The 17124-nt window shown below is 35.8% G+C and overlaps 1 protein-coding gene across 1 annotated transcript; it reads right to left on the minus strand.

Annotated features, from left to right (window-relative positions):
- Nucleotides 1–2012: 2012 nt before the first annotated feature.
- Nucleotides 2013–8857, minus strand: LOC140147826 (uncharacterized). The gene is made up of 3 exons (XM_072169580.1): nucleotides 8254–8857; nucleotides 4018–4219; nucleotides 2013–2299 (listed from the first exon to the last, which is right to left on the minus strand). Exons 1-3 carry the CDS (start codon nucleotides 8821–8823, stop codon nucleotides 2160–2162), a joined length of 912 nt encoding a protein of 303 aa, XP_072025681.1. The 5' UTR covers nucleotides 8824–8857; the 3' UTR covers nucleotides 2013–2159.
- Nucleotides 8858–17124: the final 8267 nt, after the last annotated feature.

Raw genomic sequence — 17124 nt, forward strand, 5'->3', positions numbered from 1 at the left:
TATAAATGATCTAAATTCATTTCAAATCTGTCATTCAAATGCATTGAATAGTTGCCATGGTAACCAATCAACAGAGGATCAAAGAGGTGGAAATTTGGACAAATAAAGGTTAAATCTTGATTGACGTTCTGTTGGTATAACATGACACTTTCAAAGCATTTTATATCAGAATGTTTGCTGTTACAATAATTTTTAAGCATTTTGTCTTGCTTAATGTAAACACTATCCCTCGTATCCAAGTGACAGAGAGGTTCTTACAAAATCACAACTTAATAGAATTATTTTCATATTTGCACTTGTCAAAAACGATTTAAAGAAAAAATATGACATTAAATATAATCAATGATTCCATGAAACATTGCAGTAGTTTTAAAGAGATCTATGTCGCAGTCTTTTTTCAAAGATAATTAAACATGACATTGATTTTGATTTGTCAACATTTGATAAATTATTTGGAGTGCCCTTAGATAAATATATTACGTATATTTGCTTATGTTTGAAATATCATATCTATCTGTGTAAATTTCAGGACAAAAAACCTACTTTCGTTTCATTTAAAACTTTTCTGAATGTCCTTAAGGATACAGAATATTATATTGCTAAGAGGATATGCATTAAAAGATGAATGTATCCTGTATATATTTGGCAGCGTTATGTGTAAGTCTTTGATAACGAATGTGTTTACCCACAATATTCATGACAATTTCTAACAATAATTATATCACATAAATTTAGTAAGTTTACATTTAACAAGTTACGTGAGCCTTACAGCAATATTTCTAAACACTGGATGAGTGGACGAAATCAGTGTTCGTCTTTGTCTTGTTCTTTTTTCCTCCAATTCTTACCACTTTCGATTTTATTTTTGGTTTATCCTTAGTGTAACTTCACGAAATACTAATAGGATTAGGGTTAGGGTTAGGATTTAGGGTTAGGGTAGGATTAGGGTTGGGATTTGTTTGGTATTCTTACATGAAGGATACACCTGATTTTTGAAGTTTAACATGAATGATATATATATACAAACTCTTGAAATTATCTAGTAGATCTGACTAGATTTGGAAATAAGATCTCATTGGATTTTCCTATGGACCCAAAATCGTGTCTAGAATCGGCCAAATTTGACTCGGAAAATCAAGCGAGATCTTATTTTACTAACTTTTACTATAAATCTAGTGAAATCGACTAGATGTTTTAAGAGTGATCTGCAGTAACGATCCTGTAAAATAACTGGATATTTCAAAAGCGGTTGATGGAATGGAGAGCAATTCTCTGAACGTCACTGAACATATTAAAACAATATAGGCTATATGCTACGCATACTGCAATTTCGAACATCAAAATTTCACAATACGAAATGAAAGTTACCACATTTATTATGATATCTACCGTGGTCTATTGTTGGTAGTGCACTACCAAGCTGGCACGCTCATTGCCTCAACCCGGGCTCAAACCAAACTCTATGGAATCTAATACTAGTAGTAGTTTGATTTTAGAACAAAACACATTAGTTCATTCAATAATTCTGAATGTATTCTTGAAAACAGATTAATCGAAAATGAATCCCACCATTTAAGTAGATATCATATTCGTCCCAGATACCAAGCATATAAGAATCAGTGAGAGGATTCTATTTACATGGTAGGTTGTTGGACGATGTCTGGAGAATCACACAATACAGTTGTTTTCTGTATCATGGTAACTGCTATCTCGAGTCTGCATCATTGCTGACCAGATGGCACAGTTCAACATTCTTGGTGAGGAAGGGCGAATCTTCAATTGGATTGAATTCAATAATGAGAGTAAGGCACAAGAAGAAGGCGGAAGAAGAAGGGGCGGCAAAAACAGGGGCGGCAAAAACGAAGGGGCGGCAAAACGAATTAGCAAAGAAAAAGGGCGCCAAAAATTGAAAAAGGATAAAAAAATTAGAAAAAAGGTTGCTTTTGGGACGCTAGCGCCTAAAATCTTTTTTTTTTTTTTTTTTTTTTTTTGCTCTTCACTTTTTAAACGACCATGAAAAAAGTGGGTCAACCTTTTCGGGCTGTTAAGGAAGGGGCGGCAAAATTGTTTCTTCGTCAGCCCCCCGGGGTTGGGGCGGCCACGGTACGCCACTGTTCTATGTAGGGTATAGAAGATTCACAGCGAGGATATCATCATCATCATGGTGCATGTTGTTTTGGATTTCCTAAATGAATGGGCAGTTGTGGATATAGATTATGTGCTCTCTGAGACGATGGTTTCCAAGGAGGTCTTTCTAGTAGTGAAATGCGACCTTTGTACTTCTCATCCATTCGATCAGCTGCAAAAAACAACAGACAAGACACAAAGATAAGAATATGATAAATATAAAGATTAACATAATGATGTAATATAAGTTAAACTCAGGGGCGTAGCCAGCTTTTTTGGTCAGGGGGGGCAAAATAAAAATTTTGGGGCACAGACGAAAAAAATTACTGTTGCATCATACAATACATAGAGACAAAAGGCTTTATTGGGACGATGTGCGCGCGTAGCGCGGAAAAAATTGGTATTTTACACTATTTTCGCCCTTTATCAGGATGGAAAGTGCTTAATCTTTGCAATATGCGCGCGTAGCGCGGAAAAATTGTGTATTTTCGGGCTGAATTTCGGTAGAAAAGGGCTCCTTGCCCCTTTTCTTTTCCTTTGCCCTCCTGATTTTCCCTTTTATTTTTTTTTTTTTTTCAGAGGGCACTTTTTTCTTTCATTTTTTGTCAGGGGGGGCACTCTGCCCCCCTGCCCCCCGCTGGCTACGCTACTGGTTAAACTTAAAGCCATATTATAACATTTTCAAACAAAATAGATTAGCATTTCTTTGCCATGAAATGTTAGCTTTTACTGTCAGATATATCCCCTGTTATTTTTGAGCCGAACAACTACGGCAAAGCAAAGAAAATTGGAATTTACTACCAGCGGACATGTCGCCAATACGTGCCACTCCTTCGGTCATGTTGTGGTACGACCCTTTGTTGTGTATATCACCGTCCCGCACGCCGTGTACGTACTGTGTGTTATGAACATCGTGTATGCGTTCGACTAATAATTCCATCGTAATAATAAAGCGCCGGTTCCGGCGTTTTATTCAAAGTCTCGGAATTTGACAAAACTACAAACTACAGCACCTAGAGTCTTGATTTTTGCAGGGTATATTGGTTTAATAAAGTACAATTTAATCGTGTAAAAAGGAATTTTAAAAATTCAGTGAGGGCGTCTTCCTCAGCAAATGTTATAATATGGCTTTAACTAAAAGCTTGTAGCGTTATTGGGTAGCGTTACCTGTAAAAATCCTTTAGACTAAATTTAAATAACAAAAAAGTTCCAAGTTCAAGTTTATTGTTTTCATCTCAATTCAAGTTGATGATGCTGATGATATTATAAATCACAATAATATAATTAATAGGTTGCAAAATTTCAGAAATGAGTGTCATATCTACAATGTTGATTTATTGATCGAAGGAAACATTAGATTTCCAAATACCGTAACTTTACGGAAATTAACGCAATGAAAGTACAACAATAACGAGATTATTCATGCAGTGTACAATCAGTTTTCTACAAGTGAAGAGCTTATATCCAAACCGTGTTAAGTCCACAAACACATGTTTCTGATTAACCTGTGCGATATTGCAATGGGTTGTGATGCTATTATAATAGGTATTATAATTTCAGTTGGATGCACCATAAAGTGACCATATACAAAGCAAACAGTGGATGGATGCACAGTAACAATACTGTGTGAGGCCTTTGGTTCCCAAATGAGAACAATAGTCTGTGCATATTGTTAACCAGGCTTGTTGTGATAAATAATGGCTTGTTGATGGTACAACTTATTTTTGCTAATGTCAAACTTGTTAAAGTATATTGTGATTGTATCACATAAGTAAATGAGAAACATGTGGTTGTGGACTTAACACGGTTTGGAAATAAGTATTGATGGACAATGTAATGACTTGGTCACCTGCACCTCTCATGTTACTTTGCGTTATCGTCATTTCTTACCGTAAGTCTTTTTTGGTGCACCACCATGAGTATTTGATGACGGTCTTTGCTGAGTCATAGATACTTTCTTAGCTCCCGTTGCAGACCCCGATCCTCGAGATCCCCCTGTTCTTCCCGCTCCGTTGGTCATTTTAGGTGCTGGTGCTTGGTCGTTAAATATGCCCATACCAAGCCGCAATGTGATTGCTGTCCACTTAGCGACCTGGAGAAAAATAATGATTTACAGGTATAATTATGAGTAACAGATATTGCAAAATTGCTTACAGATTTGGCGTTAGAGAGAAAACAAGCGGTTGAATTGTGTTTTTTCTTTTTCTTCACAGGCCAAGCAAACACACAAATGTTTTTAAAAGATTATAATAAATTTCAAACGTTTGGGGTTTGGTCAAAAGTAAAAAGCACACACTTCTCCGACATTTGAAATAATATATTATACACTTGTACAGTATAACGCACGAGACGTTTTTGCGCGGAGGTCCAAATGAAGGAAAACGTACGTTACAATGCAATTATCAGTCACATAACGGAAATGCATGCTCAAAAACATGATGCAGTTGTGTGTCGTGTGTGTGGGGTGCGCTGACTATACCTTCATACGAATTGATACACTGATCATTTTTATGAAGTACAGTAGGCCCTACAACGCATGAGATATTGTTTTGCACGGAGGTCCAAAGTAAGGAAAACATACATTGCAATACAATTATCACGAAACGAGAATGCATGCTCCAAAAATATGCTGCTGGGGGGGGGGGGAGTTGCGGTTTTATTTGTGAACCGTATTATAGTTATGCAACGTAAGTGGTGTGAATTTTTACACGATATCAAAGTTAGTAGACACTATTGCCTCGATCTCCAGTTTTTTGTATAAGAAATTTTGTATAAGTAAGTTCGTGGTGTTCATTAGTGTAAAGTGCGTTTACATATCTATGCGTGAATGTATAGGCCCCCGGTTGTTTCTGCATCACACTTGCTTTGGAAAAAATCTTGCGTTGCGTATAATTTTTTTGTGGGTACATGGTTTGTTCTTTTGGGTTTGCATGATCATTTTTGCACAATTATTTAATTATCTTATCACTGTACAAACCATGGGCGGCGGAAGCGGGGGACACGCCCCTCCCATATCCCCCCCCCCCCCCCGACAATCCGAAGAAAAGAAAAAATCAAACAAGAACGCTCCATCAACCGAGGGAAATTCGACCATGAGTTGCAATGTGCATCGTCTTTTTTAGTCCAATAACAGAATAAATTGCACAAATATGCGCACTAAGTGAACATTGGCCGGGTAAGTACCAGCATTCACCTTAATTTGGGCTAAAATAATCTGGAATTGATTCTTTTGCGCGCTTTGCGAACAATTGTCTTTGTAAACAACAACCAAAAATCTGTTCGTCCTAAATTGTATTGCTTCCGCCTCACTGACACGAACAAGCATATCAAGTTTTAAAGCCCTCTACGTAAAGGTAATATTTTGCAAAAGAGAGTAACCAGACGAGTTAGGGACCGTTCACAAACACTTGTAAGGGGGTGGGGGCCTGATGCAAAAAAGGGAGGGGGCCTGAAAATTTTCGACCCTCCTAAGGGGGGGGCCTGAAAAAAATGACCAAATTTTCCTGGAAAAATTAAGTTTATATGCTTTTCTATGGGGTTGACCCATAATTTTCATGTCAAAAAGGGGGGGCTGACATTTTTGAGGTCTGTAAAGGGGGGGGCCGAAAATTTGTTGCGATGAATTTTTTTGCATCAGGCCCCCCCCCCTTACAAGTGTTTGTGAACGGTCCCTTAGCCTATAGTATAGACCTACAACACTGAACATTGATATTTGACAAGTAGATACATTCAACATAAAAACCCTGTAATATGATGCAAATAATACATTTTTACAATTTCTCGTCAACATTCATTATGCTATCAAAATTACATTCGGACCTACCCACATGAAAGTGCATATAACATGTATTACAAATAACTTGTGCCGGTAACTCAGTTGTAGTTGTATATCTATAGGCATATGCCCTACGCCCTAAACACACATTTTGCGCTTTAATTTCCTGAATATGTAGCTTAACAGAACCAAAATAGCAACATATTCGTCATTTTACTTATTCATCATATTCAACTAAATACTCTTCCTGATAACTGAAATCAATTATTTAAGTAAAACAAAATAATATTTTATTTACCTCGCTTCTACTGTGGCTACTTCAGTGATTTAATCGCAGCTAACTAAACATGAATCCCGTCGCACCAGAATACAACAAACTGGGGTGCTTAGTTACGGCACACACCAGCGATATCATTTGTCGATATCGATTCATTTACATGTTCAATACGTTTTGATTATTATAAGGTTAGTCACGATAGATTCATTCATAAAAACGTTATCATTAGGCTGCGTTCACATAGAAGTATACTATTCGGGTATACGGTGCACGTTTTACAGGTGCACGCGTATATAGTTAAATCGAGCAAGGCAATATCATAGTACCTGGTCACATAAGGCTACGATCGCATAGAAGTATACTATTCGGGTATACGATGCACGTTTTGCAGGTGCACGCGTATAGATTAAATCGAGCAAGGTAATTTCATAGTACCGGGTCACATAAGAGCTATTCGAAAAGGCCGTATACCTGCGTTTAGTATAGTATAGTGGGAATCGCGCGTGTTCGATTTTAGTGCATGCGTATACCGTCCAAATTTTAAAAACCTAAACCATATATGGGCAAATTCATTTTTTTAATAGATGCACTATCTAATTCTGCACATTATGACACCTCATTGAATGCAATGTGACCTCAAGAAGTAAAGTTACAAGCATTTGATAAGACGAAGAAAATGGGTAAACTGATATACTCGCTATTCGCTATATGAAATACGCTCATTCGATCAGGCTGAGTTCACATAGTATACTCCTATATGAACTCAGCCTGAACGAATGAGCGTATTTCGTATAGCGAATACCGTATACCGTATACTTCTATGTGAACTCAGCCTTATGGTCACCATCGACAAATCTCCCATAGATCTATCTAATATTGATTTGACTACCACGTGGTAGTTGTAAACATTAATATATTTACTAATTCATTCGGCAAGTAGTTATAAGTTATGTATTTTAAGCGATAAGGTTATTTTAATGCACTGTTTGAACGCAATTATGATACTTCCAAAAGTCAAGTATCACGAAGTTAAATCCAAAATGGCTTAGTTAAATTTGACGCTTTTTTATTAGTTTCTGACTGGACAGTGGAAGCTACTGGACATGAAAACGTTTTTGCTCTTTAGAGAACAAAAGATAGAGCCAACTTCAGCCAAGTCAAGGTAACTTTTGTCTTTTTAAACATGTCAAAAATGAGGAAAAAGAAAATTATGAAGCAAAGTCAAATTAGCGAATATTGATATAAAATTGGATCGATTGAGCCCATATTTATTGGTCGAGCTATGAGTTTCAAAATATTGGACGAGACATAGTCGAGTCCAATATTTTAAAACTCATAGCGAGACCAATAAATATGGTAAAGCATCCAATTGTATCATTATTATGTTTTGGATCCAATATTTTTACACACTTGGATTCATCAAAACATAATGTTTGTTTGTTTGTTTTTATTTAGGCAATATCATTAGAATACAAAAACAAATTATAGAGACAGAAAAATCATTACAAAGTACATCAATGTGACAAATTATTTAAAGCTTAAATTAATCAGCCACAAAGCCATTTAGGAACAGGGCACACGGACATAAAAATGACAAGCCGGGATAACCCATTAAGCCCGCAGAAAAGGCAAGCTTATTTCCGATGGGGTCCCAAGAAAAGATGAGAGATAATAATGTTCAAACTTGTGTGTGATAATGTCCGGGTTTTTTTTATCATATTTATCATGTTGTTGTTGTTTTTGGGTTTGTGTGGGGGTGGAGGTGTGTGTTCTTTTTTAAAGCAAGTTCACTGATTATCATAATCATGATAATTACAGCCATATACGCGTATTTTTGGGGGTGGGCTTTGGGCGCCAGTTATTAAAGAAAAAAGGGCGTAAAATTGTCAAAAATGGAATTTTTTTATTTTATGTTGCAAGTGCTTATATCTTCACTTTTTCTAATTATCGAAAAAAATTGGGTCAACCTTTTTGGGATGTTGAAGGGGCGGCAAATTGCACCTTTTCTCCAGCCCCAGGAGCGGCGTTCACTGACAGCTCAAACCTATATGAGATGATCATCATTAATTCTTACCTGTGACGCAATTCCATCAGCAGTTTTGAGTAACACTGGTATCAGGTTTACAACGGCTCCCCACAAAGACACTTCTCCAGTATTCAACCCTCGAAACTCTTCCAAAGTCTTATACTTATGAAGATCACTCAAATCTTTATTCTCATCCAAAAACTTCTCCCAAAATTGCAGTTCCTTCTGAATTTTTTCACACGGTGTTTGTTGTTCATGGTGTACTGTGAGCTCCCTTACAGGATCTCCAAACCATTCAATACACCTCTGGAGCAGATTATGAAGGGCATCAACAAGTGAGCAGTAATAACCGATGACTTTTGTAAAATGTGTTGTGTTTTCACCGTCCATTTTCTTAGATTCTACCAGCGCATCTCGTACTTGGGATATTCTGGTGATGCTTGCCCCATACATGGTGTCTTGTCCACGAGATGTACGTTGGAGACCATCAAGGAAGCTTCGTGTTTGCTGGAAGAGTTTCTTGTAGTCGCCTTCTCGTAATCGACGGACTTCGTCGCTGAGTTGACCATTGGCTTCCTGCATGTATTGCAGAGTGGCAGATGGGTTCTTGCTCGCCATGATGATGACTTATAACCTGAAGAGCTAGCTCAAGTTGCTCGAGCCTATTAATAGTGATAAGAAACAAAAGAAGGTCGGAGGGTTTAGAATGATGCTTTATTTGTCACATATTTCTCTCATCGCAAGACGTCCAACTTAAGGCACAATTAACGCTTGTGTGAAAATTGGACGTTAGTGTTTTCAGAATTGAATTCGAAAGCTGACGATGATTAAAATATACAACAAAAGGAAGTTTTTATTAAAAACAACAACAAATAAAGATAGCAATCGAGAGGTTTATTCAATAAAAACATTGGTATTTTGTTGTTCACTGGGAATCGATCAATATTTCAATTTGAATTTCAAATTGATCAGCTGTTGTTATTCAAGCCGGGTGTTCAAGGTTCTTGAAAGGTCTAACAAATTGGGGAAAAACAACTTGGCAACAAAATACCCTTTTCAAGTAGGCTACCAAATTTTTGAAGAAGATCATTCATCTGGAGAAGGACTCCGATCATGCATGGATATTTCTCGACTCGGCGTCGCCGAGGCAAGTTGGCATGCTGATCAGGGACTGTGATTTTACATTGAAGTTATGTAAAGGAGGCTCTGAAATAATTATAGTCCACTTGTCACCAGATCACTTTAGATGGGGGGGGTATATGTATTCTGTGTAGTTTCTTTCAGGATCTGTGTTTCAACATAACGTGGGGTTAGGTGTAATAAGGTCCTACCAAAGATACTAGCAAACATAAAACGTTTTCGTCATTATTCGCAAAAGGAGAAAAGATTGCCAGAAAACGTTTAAATGTCGGCTTTATAAAGGGAACATAAAGGGTATACAACATTTTCATTACACTCAAAAACATTTTTTGATAACTTACTGCAAATATTCTAACATAATGTTATAAAAGTGTTGATAAAATATTTGGTAAAATATGTTTGCAAAAAATATTTTACAATAAGACATTTGCAAAATGTTGTTGTGGTGTGTTTTCATACATAACGTTTTAAAACGTTTTCGTGACCTTTATATAACCCGACATTTAATGTTACCAAAACCAAAACAGCCTATAACCTGTTTAAACGTTTTAAAACGTTTTGTGTTTGCTGGGTTGCAATAGCTGCCCTATAGACATTCGACAATTTCTATATTGTATAATACATCCCACATCTAAAAATATGACATGGCAACTATTGCAGATAGGGCCTATACCCTCGATATGTAATTCCATTTTGGACTACCGTAAAAACTCGATAGTTAGCATATGTGCTTACTATCAAGCGCTTTGTCCGACGCGGCGCTTTACCAACTGCGCTAATGGGGTTGCACACATTTTGCAGGTTTACTTGTTCGTATATAACTATATGTGTATCGATGATTTGCTCAAAACCCTTTACTTTTGTGGATGGGGCTCTTCATATTTACATGTTTTAAAAGCGCTCGAATTTAAGCACATATGCTAACTATCGAGTTATTACGTAGTAGAATGATTATTTGTAATTCTTCATTTATATTTCAAATACCTGTCTATATGCAACACTCTTTGCGTAAAATACCCTGAATCCAGTAAATACAAAATGTGTTTTTAAAATGTTATAAACGTGATATATATGGGTCTAAATAACGTGTTTTAAATAACGTGTTGTAAAAACATTTAAAAAAAAAACATGTTTTTAAATGTCAACATGCAAAAATATTTTTTGCCAAACATGTTTTGTTAAATATTTTGTCACAACCTAAGTAACATATTTATAGAATGTTTTGCAGCAAGTTTTCAACAAAAAAATGTTTTTGAATTATATTCACTTACATTTATACTGTTATTTGTTTTAATATCCTTCATGAAATGGTTTTATATCCCCGCCGACAAAAACGTTTTCTGTAGGACGTTTTGTATTTGCTAGTCGTTGAAATTGGAAAGTTAGAAGAGCGACATAATATGGGATTCTGGTGTATCAATTAAATACGAATAAATATTCATCATATCCTTTTAAATATTGAATGCATAAAACTATTAGTATATCGCCATGTCTACAGGTTCTGGAGTAAAACACCTGCCCGACTTCCTCTCTATAGTCATGATTGAAACTCAGTGTCAAATTCAGGTTTATAGTCTTGACCATGACCCTAACACACACGGTGAAAAACCTGTAGGCATTGCATAGCATGTCTTGTATGCTATATAATTTTCTGGTATGCATGCTGATGGAATTGAAATATTATACAGATAACAACACGTCTAAATATTTTGGTATAAAAATGAGAATTTGATTTAGAATTTGTTATACTATCTTTCAATAGATAATAATTGTAATTGTTTCAATTTTGTTGAATGAATAATGTTTTGTCTACGCTGCAGTAAGTTTATATATATGCAGATTATTCGTTTGAAAGAATGAATGGTATCACGTTTTCCTATAATATAAACAGTTTAGTCTGTCTTACCTAAAATGTAACATGAGAATAATACTAATAGTTTAATGAGAGTGAACCAAAAATATATTTTTGGACAGTGCATAATTTTAGACCACCTTATTTGAATTTTGTGTCAAATAAAACAACATGAGTCCCTTAGTTTGTCAGTAATTTTTCGTTCTTAATATTCCTACAAAGCCGTAAATATAAAACTTAATTTTTAATGACTTCTCGATCGGTTTCTAAAACAGTGTGTAGCATCTCCAAAATTGTACGGCATTCGCTAATTCGGTTTCAAGCTCATAGTAAGTAAAAGTATCACCTACTGTACATTCCGATAATATATCCCATGTAGCTTAAATCATTTATCAATATTTCATTACGGTGCAACATGAATTTAATAAAAGCACAAAAGGTCATTCTAACACTACTCAATAAATAGAATCAATTCCAAACTTACCTTTCAGAAAACTTCGCTGTAAAACAATCTGGTTTCAACTCCAAATTTGATCTTCTGTTGCTGCTCGTTGCTATAAGTGGTTTACAGAAAAAGTGTAAACTTGATTATCAAAGGCACCTAAAGTGGTATCAAGTCAACATCATGTATGCTCCTCTAATGTGCTATTTATACACCATTTATTGTTCACTATTGTATTATGACGCTTCTCATATAATCGACAAATTGGATTGAACAGTACACAGCATTCATCCACATCATACATGCTGGGCGGTTTCCATTGCCTATCTAAGCGTTGTCCGCGTAAACACTTGGGACTTGAGCCTTAGCAACGACCCGGAGGTGCCAGAGTTCAGTTTACATATGCAAATCAGGTCCTGATGCAAATGTTTAGATTGCTCTGTTTACATGGGTCAGATGACTTCTTAGGGTGTAAGTGATACTTGGGTTTTTGATTGCAGAATGTAAATAATGGTTAATTAAATCTTGAAATTGAAGCCTGAGAAATTCCGACTAAAAATACAGCAAGAGCGAATTGATAGAGAGGACTGAATAATACTCTCCATTTTGGCGTAATTGTTTTTTAACAAGTTTAAACTCAATTATATATATTTTCGGTATTTTGATACCAAACTAATATTTTCTTATTTTGTACTTTAGAAAATAAAGGTATTGTTTTTAGCCGCTGGAGTGCATCTATCGTCTTATAACAGTATTAACGGGTGACATCATTATTTTAAGTAAAACAACAATTCTTTTGATTTTCTTTATTTTTTTACACCATTCTTGTGTGTTTCTTTACGACTCAATGTTAGCCCATCGGTAAGAGGTTCTATGTCGTCTATATAGCCAATATGTTGTTGTTTTTGTTTGTTTGTTTGTTGTTTTGTTTTGTTTTGTTTCTTTTTGGGGGTGGACGTGGGTGGGTATTTTTAACCATGTGTTTTTATTTGTTTCCTCCTCGGGTATGAGTGATACAGTAGGTTCACTTTGAAAAATTATACTGATCTAAACGTTCATACCAGAGCCCTAAGGGCTGGGATATGGACTTTTGCATCAGTGAATACGAAGAATGTCCTTCTGATATCAAATAATTTTGATTTTTGTTTTTAAATTCGCGATACAATATAAATTTTATGGCAAATGATTTAAAATTGAAGTTGATATTTAACAGTCCTCGAAGCAAACTTCATGAATCCAATGACATGTACTTAAATTGAAAAATGTGACCTTTCGTATATATATGAATGTTTTCCCCAAACACCAAAAAAATTTAGGTCTTTTGGTGAACTTGTTTATCTTGAATAATGAAAGGTCAAAATTTTCAATTGATCGTCGGCTTTTCATCCACATACACTTTAAGTACATATACAGTAAATTCATAAAGCTTACTTCGAGGTCTGTTAAATAAAATATGTAAAAATATCAAATTTTAATCATTTGTCATGAAATTGTATTATATCGCGAAATTCAAAAAATTAAAATTATCTGATATGAGAAGGACATTCCTCGTATTCAGAATTCAATTCGATATGTCTGATGTGATGTGCTCTCATGTCCCACAAAAAATACTAGGCCGATCTAAACGTATTGACCACAACCCTTAACCGAACCCGTAAATAATTTCTTTGTTACTTGCGCGCCATAAAAAATCGTCAAGAGGATCCAATTTTTACAATCGGAAAAAAAAAACATGCTTTGTAAAAACGGATGAATACGAATCATTTTTAAGCTACTAAAACTGACTGATACCTGTAACTGCATACCGCCACCGTAAAAGAAGGTGGTCCGATCGTGAATTGCAAATGCCGCCACCGTAAAAGAAATTGTTCAAATTCCCACTGGTTTGCTCATACGCTTAATATTCAAGAATCTCAATACTTTTACCATTTTCAACATTCATAAATTGCTCACAGGTTTATTTGTGTATAAGTATAAACTTCGCCGATTATTATATTCTGAGCAGATCTATTCATACTTATCCAACACGAACGTCTCACTTATACCGTCCTCATAATATATCTTTTAAGTTTAAGCTTGTTCGGAACACAATCAGAAGACCGAGGTCCGTCATTAACATTGTGGAATTCTTTTGATGTTAGGTTAAGAAACACGAAATCACAGTTTACTTTTAAACGCATTTATCAGGGACTTTTGTTTTCGTCTTATAATTAATCAATTAAGTACTGTTATGTTATTAAATTTTGCATGCTTACATATAGACCACATGTAGATCTGTGTATTGATGAAGTAGTGCATTGCTTACATCTTCTGTAGATCTGTGTATTGATGAAGTGGTGCATTGCTTACATCTACTGTAGATCTGTGTATTGATGAAGTGGTGCATTGCTTACATCTACTGCATGTAGATCTGTGTATTGATGAAGTAGTGCATTGCTTACATCTACTGTAGATCTGTGTATTGATGAAGTACATGAAGTAGTACATTGCTTACATCTTCTGTAGATCTGTGTATTGATGAAGTGGTGCATTGCTTACATCTACTGTAGATCTGTGTATTGATGAAGTAGTGCATTGCTTACATCTACTGTAGATCTGTGTATTGATGAAGTACATGAAGTAGTACATTGCTTACATCTTCTGTAGATCTGTGTATTGATGAAGTGGTGCATTGCTTACATCTTCTGTAGATCTGTATATTGATGAAGTAGTACATTGCTTACATCTTCTGTAGATCTGGATATTGATGAAGTACATGAAGTAGTAGGGGAAGGTGGGGCATAACGGAACACTTAACTTTGAGGATGCTCTGTGACGTCACCATAAGTAATATGACTGTAAAAATTATATGTTCAGTTGAAGTTTGTATTTACCTTTAATATACCATTAACCAATATAACTTGAATCTTACAATTCTTTATAAAAATGAAGAAATATTTTCAACAAAAAAAAACCGTTTGCCCCACTATCGGGGCAAAACGGAACCCCCTATGGGGCAAAATGGCACCCTGGGTGCAAACTTATATCAGTTGTTCCATCGGTAGGCCCTAGGCCTAGTTATATGTAGGCCTATATTCAGTTACAATATTAAGTGGGCCTACCATCTCTGTGGAGTGAGTGGTTAACTTCTTATAGGCCTAGTAGGCCTATAATATGTATGACCAATATTTGATCAGAAAGAAATATTCAGTAGGCCTACCATCTCTGTGGAGTAAGTGGTTAACTTTTAATCATTAATTATATCTGTAGGTCTAGTTATATGTCTATGTTTCAGCGAAGTGTTTACCATGTTCGAGTAGGCCCCTAGATAACGCCTACATTTCCTTGAGTGAAGACAAGTTATGTCCAATTGGGGCAAAACGGAACCCATCTGTGGGACAAAACGCCCGGGGCAAAATGGAACCCTGTTCCGTTATGCCCCACACCTAGGGTTCCGTTTTGCCCCATACCCGATTTTTTAGAAATAGGTTGCATGCATAATACATCGTAGCATATAGGCCATGCACTTAATACAGCTCATGGCTAATACCTTCGTGTTTACAATATACACAATTATTTGGGAATCCGATATTAATGAAGTAAAATTTCAGCGCATTAAACATCTACATATCTTACACCAGACAGGTAGTAATTTTTGACTCGATCTTGCTCGAATGTCAGTGGATTGTTTCAGATAAAATTTTGTTGTAAATCCTCGTAGCCATACTTGTGTTCCTCAATATAATTTGCATAGACGGCAGTATTGCGAAGGCCTATTTTTCCAGGTGGTTCCGTTTTGCCCCGGGGGTCCGTTATGCCCCACCTTCCCCTACATTGCTTACATCTTCTGGAGATCTGTATATTGATGAAGTAGTGCATTGCTTACATCTACTGTAGTTCTGACTATGAAGTGGTGCATGCATTGCAACTGTAACAAAATCCCGAGCTAACCATATCATAACAGTGGGATTTCCCAGACAAATATTTTGTGTTTGCTGGGCAGGTGGTCTATATGTAAGCAATGTACAACTTCAACAATACACAGATTTACAATAGATGTAAGCAATCCACTACTTCATCAATACATCAGATCTACAGAAGATGTAAGCAATGTATTACTTCATCAATACACAGATCTACAGTAGGTGTAAGCAATGCACTACTTCATCAATACACAGATCTACAGTAGATATAAGCAATATACTACTTCATCAATACACATATCTACAGAAGATGTAAGCAATGTACTACTTCATCAATATACATATCTACAGAAGATGTAAGCAATGTACTACTTCATCAATATACAGATCTCCAGAAGATGTAAGCAATGTACTACTTCATGTACTTCATCAATATCCAGATCTACAGAAGATGTAAGCAATGTACTACTTCATCAATATACAGATCTCCAGAAGATGTAAGCAATGTACTACTTCATGTACTTCATCAATATCCAGATCTACAGAAGATGTAAGCAATGTACTACTTTATCAATATACAGATCTACAGAAGATGTAAGCAATGTACTACTTCATGTACTTCATCAATATCCAGATCTACAGAAGATGTAAGCAATGTACTACTTTATCAATATACAGATCTACAGTAGGTGTAAGCAATGCACCACTTCATCAATACACAGATCTACAGTAGGTGTAAGCAATGCACTACTTCATCAATACACAGATCTACAGTAGATGTAAGCAATGCACCACTTCATCAATACACAGATCTACAGTAGATGTAAGCAATGCACCACTTCATCAATACACAGATCTACAGTAGATGTAAGCAATGCACCACTTCATCAATACACAGATCTACAGTAGATGTAAGTAATGCACCACTTCATCAATACACAGATCTACAGTAGGTGTAAGCAATGTACCACTTCATCAATACACAGATCTACAGTAGATGTAAGCAATGCACTACTTCATCAATACACAGATCTACTACTTCATCAATACACAGATCTACAGTAGATGTAAGCAATGCACCACTTCATCAATACACAGATCTACAGTAGGTGTAAGCAATGCACTACTTCATCAATACACATATCTATAGTAGGTGTAAGCAATGCACTACTTCATCAATACACAGATCTACAGTAGATGTGAGCAATGTACTACTTCATCAATAAAAATAAAATACACAAATCTACAGAAGATGTAAGCAATGCACTACTTCATCAATACACATATCTATAGTAGGTGTAAGCAATGCACTACTTCATCAATACACAGATCTACAGTAGATGTGAGCAATGTACTACTTCATCAATAAAAATAAAATACACAAATCTACAGTAGATGTAAGCAATGCACTACTTCATGTACTTCATCAATATACAGATCTACAGTAGATGTAAGCAATGCACTACTTCATCAATACACAGATCTACAGTAGATGTAAGTAATGCACCACTTCATCAATACACAGATCTACAGTAGGTGTAAGCAATGCACCACTTCATCAATACACAGATCTACAGTAGGTG

Source organism: Amphiura filiformis, chromosome 3 (genome assembly GCF_039555335.1).
Source record: "Amphiura filiformis chromosome 3, Afil_fr2py, whole genome shotgun sequence".
NCBI classification, from domain to species: domain Eukaryota; kingdom Metazoa; phylum Echinodermata; class Ophiuroidea; order Amphilepidida; family Amphiuridae; genus Amphiura; species Amphiura filiformis.

Coding starts and splice junctions, on each gene's coding strand:
- LOC140147826 (XM_072169580.1), bottom strand. CDS start 8,823: ATGGCGAGCAAGAACCCATCTGCCACTCTGCAATACATGCAGGAAGCC. Junction 4,220..8,253: donor CTGATGGAATTGCGTCACAG/GTAAGAATTAAT, acceptor ATTTTTCTCCAG/GTCGCTAAGTGGACAGCAAT. Junction 2,300..4,017: donor TGCACCAAAAAAGACTTACG/GTAAGAAATGAC, acceptor TGTTTTTTGCAG/CTGATCGAATGGATGAGAAG.